General features: G+C 40.8%; 1 protein-coding gene across 1 annotated transcript; it reads right to left on the bottom strand.

The window, feature by feature from the left end:
• Nucleotides 1-527: 527 nt before the first annotated feature.
• Nucleotides 528-5,822, bottom strand: LOC311027022 (cytosolic 5'-nucleotidase 1A-like). Its single transcript, XM_084030777.1, has 6 exons — nt 5,610-5,822; nt 5,302-5,469; nt 3,765-3,894; nt 3,546-3,668; nt 2,935-3,119; nt 528-2,587 (listed from the first exon to the last, which is right to left on the bottom strand). Exons 1-6 carry the CDS (start codon nt 5,721-5,723, stop codon nt 2,222-2,224), a joined length of 1,086 nt encoding a protein of 361 aa, XP_083886903.1. The 5' UTR covers nt 5,724-5,822; the 3' UTR covers nt 528-2,221.
• Between the last annotated feature and the right edge of the window lie 299 nt (nt 5,823-6,121).

Raw genomic sequence — 6,121 nt, 5'->3', positions numbered from 1 at the left:
TAGCTGCTACTTGAAAACGTAACGCGCGAATTCTCGAGCTAACTGTTGACGGCCGAGTTGCATTCTGGGTAACGTATGCGCGAGGTTTTGACAAGGAACGAGCATCCGCTATATCGATTTTGATGCTTTAAAACACTGTTTATCTTGAATCTGGGAATGTTAAACTGTATTTGTAATGGATAAAATTATATTCTTACTATGTTTCCCTTTTTGTTTACAAATGTGCTGTTGTTTTAGTTGCTCATGAACTTCTAATTAGGCCTCATGTTTCGTTTCGTTCGGGACAGGGAGTTCAGTTTTTAAAAAAGGAGGATATATAAATAGTTTCTGTCTTTTGTGAACGTTTTGTTTTCTAGTCACCTTAAAGCCTATAACGCCGGTTTTACCCTAAAACATTTTCCTTGCGACTACACAGCCCACTTTACAAAACGCATACAAGTCGATCTAGTTAAACAGGAGCTCCCTCTTGTGGCTTCTTCCATCGCGTGCATGTAAAATGAGAGTCAAGCGTGAGTTTGGACGGATGCTGCGGGACATTGGGGTTTATTAATAATGACAGGACAGAGAAAGCACGAAGACACGCTGCTGAAGTTTGACCTCAGCTGATTGCCAAACACGAGGCTGTAGTGAAAAAGGTGCAGCGTTTCGAGCATCTAGGTAGACAATTACAGCTGAATAGCACCATCTACTGTTGAGACGTACAAGGAGCAGTGGTGGGAAAAATACCGGTAGGTTATTCTGATCCTTTACAACAATGTAAAATCAATGTCCTGTATTGAAAAATGTTAAATAGTAGAGAAGTTGCCTATTGTCAACAAAAATGTGTGTATGTAACTGCTATGTTATTATAGATTAAATGATTTGATTGTTTGCTGATGCATCAGTATATACCAATGATTCCTCAGTGGGCTACTTTTCCCTTTTCTTTTTTTTGTGAAATATTGGATTTGATTTTTTTGGGGCCATGAAAATACATGTGAATGAAACAGTTTTAGAAGTTTAAAGGGCCAATTATTATTTGGAGGTAGTGCCAACAACTCATTAACATCTAAAGTATAACAGCCAGATTTTGTTTTTTGTAAGATATTTCATTTTTAACTTGAGTGTAATGTGTTTTACAGTGTAATGTACTTAATAACTGTCCACCACTGATTTATACCAGCCATTGGGGTTCCTCTATTCAACTGCAAAGGCATCATAGAAATCAGAGCATACAAAAGATATCACATGACCCGTCACTGAGGATTGTTTCTAGACATGATATGAACATTTACAAATGAGTGTAACTGTAGAACTCCTCGATGACGTTACATATTTACGCAATATGAAATACATCCAATGCAGTTTGCAGACATATACAGTATATACGTGTAGTCAGTCCTATCCAAAAATACCATAACGTGACAGAAAAGCGTAGTCACAGTGTGCTGCCTGATATGTGGATACAGTGTGAAAACGTAAACAACTCACAGAACGTGAGTTTCAGGAAAAACAAGTTAAGTTTCATACAGTTTGTGCACATCAACAAACAAGAGTAACAAAGCAAAACAGCATGCGTTCCCTGTAAGCCATAAACAGTCTACCATTATAAATGCCCCTATAAAACTAATAGAATATAAAAATATGTCCCATTAAATATGCAAAATTACAACAAGACGCCACAAATGTAGAGTTACCTAGGTGATGATTTTTGAGTTTGTGAAAGAGTTGACGCACAAACTACTACAGCAGATACATTCTCCCGCCCTGGTCATACACGTTATGTCATGGACCAATAGTTAAAACCAGGATAAATAAAATATATGTATATAAACATGTGTTTATTGTATAAAATTGTAAAGAAAATTACATTAAGTCAAATGTAAATGAGAAAAATAGCTCTCTCAAAAGGAAAACAGGTAAGATAGATAGTGTGGTTAAAAGGCCTTGATAGGTAATCCAGAACAGTACTAAGTGAAATAGTTTGTGGCGCCGAGTGTAGCTTCGAATTTTAACTTTGAAAATACATTTTCCCACTCATCAATGATAGACTATCCTAAAGAAAAGAGTAGTAAACATTTTAGAAAAGCCTAGAAAGTAGAAACCTTTGTAGACAGCATTACCAATTACTTACCTAAATCCACTAAAGTTGCTGTCCCGAATGCAATATTGTATTTTGGAGCAAATCTCTTCATACGCAGCTGACAACGTAGTGGATATTTGATATTGTAATCAGTTCAATTTATTCCTTATTTGCAGCGTGCTCGATGAGTTTCCCCTTGTGGTACTTCTGTCCGATCCCATAGGGGACGTGTGCAGATATGGTTCCCAGTTCTTTAGCCCCTTCGATGTGGAACATCTGGTCGTCAAAGAAGATGTGTGGTTTTATTTTCTTCAGCAGGGGCCCTTTGGGAGCTCCGGCCAGGAAGAGGGCCTCGTCGATCTCCAGGCCCCAGCTGCGGAGGGTCTTCAGGACGCGAGCCCCGGAGCTGGCAGCACTGCGCGCCGTCACCAGGTAGGTTCGGATGGGACAGTTAATGCGCTCGTTCTTGGCATAGAATTTCCTCTGCAGCTTCCCCAAAGCCTCCAGGAAACACTTTAAGGGACCCTGATAGAGCAAAATAATCAAGTTAATTTAAAAATGCCTTGTGGCGTTCTGACTTCTCCTTTCACATCTGTTTCTGGCTTTATGCTGTTGTATACATGTGCATAAAAAAACTTTTCACGTTAGAAAAGAAACGTTCTTTCTATTCAATTTGAGTATCTGTGAGTATATTGAGGGTAAATGAGTGAAGCACCGTATCAACAGAAGAAGTAACACAAAAAAAACTCACAATAATCCATAAGCAACCGACTTATAAACAAGAAGATCAATAAAAGCCTTTTTTTATACACAGTATTTCTGGATATACAGTGCCAGTGATTTTTAAGCACGTAGAAACAACCGTCACTTACCTGAGCAAGAGGCTTGTTCACAAACTCCTTCTCGTGCTCAAAGAAAGTGTCCAGGCCGTGTTTCTTCACGATGATCTCCGACTCGTCTGAGAAGAGGACGGCGTCGCCATCAAACGCCACTCTCAGCTGAGTGTCGCTCAGCTCGTTCTCCGTTTCTGGCATAAACATTGTGGCCGCAGCGATGCCTGAAGGAGGGGAGGGTTGATTAAAAATGAGCTTCGGGATCTGCATCTATTGCTCTGTTTCAGGGAGAAAATTTAATACCTCACACTTTCCATGACGAGAGTCAAATGTGTCTACACAGTTAGCAACTTTGATCAATCATCAAAATCAATTTAAAAAATGAATTTCCGTGCTACGAATGATCTGGCTTTCATATCCGTTTGTTTTATGTGCATTTGGACGACAGGGAGCAATAAATCACACGCCTCCTTCAACCAGCTCCTTCTTGCTGCACAGCGTGGGATCCAGGTTTCCCTACAGCAGTGTGAATGAGTCACTCACACAGTCAACATGCTAGTGTGTAAATATCACTGAAATTCTAATACACTGCTCGGAGCTGCCAAAATGAACTCCTCAAATCAAGGTTGTGTGTGAGAGAAACCCCTCACCTTCCTCTATGGCCTCTGTGACTTTCTCCGCGTCCTTGGAGAGGTAAAGGTTTGTCATGTAGGCCTTGAGGTAGCCGATCGGACTTTCCCCTCCGGTCATACAGAATCTCTCTATGCTCAAATCTGAAAGCACAAAAGCAAGCTGGAGATGTGTAAACAAAGAAGTTCCATTCTTACGACGCTATAACAGCTGAATGTCTGGTTTAAGACGCAGCGTACCGTAGTGATTAATGCTGTTGATGAGGCGCACTCCAACCTGGGCATGGTTGTTAGTCATTAAGACGATGTCAAACAGCTCCTCGCTATCTGGGTAGAGCTGCCTCAGTCGAGAGTTGACATTCATCAGTGCCTGCGTTTACGAGAAAGCCAGGATCTTGCGTTCAACATGATGTTACGACACAAATGTTTCAACATTGTAGCACAGATTTCTTTCAGTTACCCTTTTTTGTTAAAGAGAACTCGAGGCATTCAAACACAAAATGAAGAAATTTATAAACCACAAACTCAACAGTTCATTTTGTAACGTCTTTGTATGAACATGCAACATACATATTTATTAAAATATATGGTGTATCGTAAATGTAAAATCATCAGTCAGTTGTTAGGTACACCTCGCTAGAACCAACCCAGTTTAATACAACAGCCCTGCAACAAATTCTATCAAATTCTAGGTGGAGTTACAGGGATTGTAATGTTCATCTTAATGTTAATTTCATGGTCATTTTGGAAGTTGTAGTGTGCGACATTGCATTGCATAATAATCCCTCACGTTTATATCAATGAGTGCGCGTGAAATATTGGAATCAGCTTTCATTATAACCAAACATAATTCAACAGCACCGCAGATCACAGCCTCTAAAATGGCCATAAAGCTGAATGAACACTTCTTTAAATGACCTAATGTTATAACCTTCATGAAGGTAGGACTTATAACAGGGCTGTTACATTAGACTTCACTCGTTTTCATTAGGTGCACGTAATAAGCCGGCAACTGATCATACATGCACAACGTGAAGAAATAAACTATACACATCATTTTACAAATGCATGCATGCATTTCAAGAATTTTTCAAAATCCCCTCATACAGAAGCAGCCACACTTGTCTGCTGTGTCACTGAGTAGTTGCATAACAGCTGATTATTTTACAATAACAGGGTGCAATCGCTCTCCTCTTGATGTTCCTCTATTCCAGGGCTGTAACGGCTCTGAACATCAATCAACCTTTAGAAGGAAGTTGTACGCTAGTTTTTCACCTCCATCTTGTGTGACTGCGATTTGTGTAGAAAGAAGCTTTGAAGTCAAAGAGTTTTTAATCAGAATTTCTCTTATTTGGTCCCAGGACTGCACGCATTGATCTGGATTGGTTTCTCTTCATACGGAGGAATTTAATAACCCAACGAGGAACCTCTATCATATTAGAAGCGGATGATATTTGACATTTGAAGAGTGATTACACAAACAATTGAGAAATGTGAAAAGTTCACAACATGCACGCTGTTTTCAGGATTTTACTGGATCTGACTGAAAACCCAAATGCTCTGCATGACGAGAAAAGAAAACACGACTCTTGATGTGGGTGCAAGGTGTTGTGACCTCTGACTCATGCAGTCCATATATCAGATCTTCACAAAGCCAGTGTTTCCTGGTGTGTAAGTCAGACAGCGTGCAGTCAGATGATGTTGCAAGAAGGCAACACATTCCAGGCGCCACGCCCCTGAGAACCGAGAGCAACAGGTAAACCGGGCCCAGGCCTACCTTGACGAAGGGGAAAGCAGCTCCGGGCATCAGGGGCTCGCTTTCATGCTCCACCTGATAAGCCACGTACTTCTCTACTCCCTCGTCCTCGTAGATCTTCCTCTCCGCCACCATGTTGAAGAGGGTGCGAGACGAGACTGCGATGGTGACGGCGTACCGGGGTTTTGGCTGGAAGTGTATGGGACGGGGGGGACAAAAGGAAAACTTACTAAGGAAGTCACACTTTCTACGTAGGAGAGCGTGTGTGCGGCTAACAGACAAGCTAGCTGCAATAAAACGTTTCAGCAGCAACAGAAAAAGATACTTACAGGTCTCGGTTTGTTTGTTTTGAGGTTGTCAAAAAAGGCTTTGGCAGCAGCCCAGTCTTTTTCCTCTCCGCTGTCCGTCGTTGGACCAGAATCGTTCGCTTTAATTTCACTCATTTTCTTTTTTTTATAAACTCTTTTAAAGTCCTAAAACCGAAACAAATCCAGACTGGATGTCAGTGTGATGGAGCTGCAGCGTTTCAACTTTCCGGAAAGCGGAAATATATTTTTTTGGAGGAAAAAAAAACTATGGCGGGCGTGTCCTCAAGGAGTGACGTAGGCAGGTAATCACTCGCACTTGATTGGCTCGTGCCAGGAAGACGTACCTCCCCTGTCTACATACTTTTGTGTACTACTGTTTTTAAGATAGACCCCTTAGTTCTAATAATTAAAATGCTGTTATATTTTATTCCCATTTTAAATCCCCCTCCATGCTATTTCTTGTAAATCTGAATACAACACTGTTTACACTGGAAATGCTATCACAACCACGTATGTCACACATTCTTATCCGG

This window comes from Eutrigla gurnardus (genome assembly GCF_963514095.1).
Source record: "Eutrigla gurnardus genome assembly, chromosome: 16".
Lineage (NCBI taxonomy): Eukaryota > Metazoa > Chordata > Actinopteri > Perciformes > Triglidae > Eutrigla > Eutrigla gurnardus.
The sequence above is the reverse complement of the archived record's forward strand: the minus strand, read 5'-3'. Positions and strand labels throughout refer to the sequence as shown.

What these genes read in the sequence shown, in the direction of transcription:
- LOC311027022 (XM_084030777.1), bottom strand. Translation starts at nt 5,723, where the DNA reads ATGAGTGAAATTAAAGCGAACGATTCTGGTCCAACGACGGACAGCGGA. An exon ending in CTGCTTTCCCCTTCGTCAAG is followed by an intron (nt 3,895 to 5,301) that starts GTAGGCCTGGGC and finishes TCGTAAACGCAG; the next exon opens with GCACTGATGAATGTCAACTC. An exon ending in CAACAGCATTAATCACTACG is followed by an intron (nt 3,669 to 3,764) that starts GTACGCTGCGTC and finishes TTGTGCTTTCAG; the next exon opens with ATTTGAGCATAGAGAGATTC.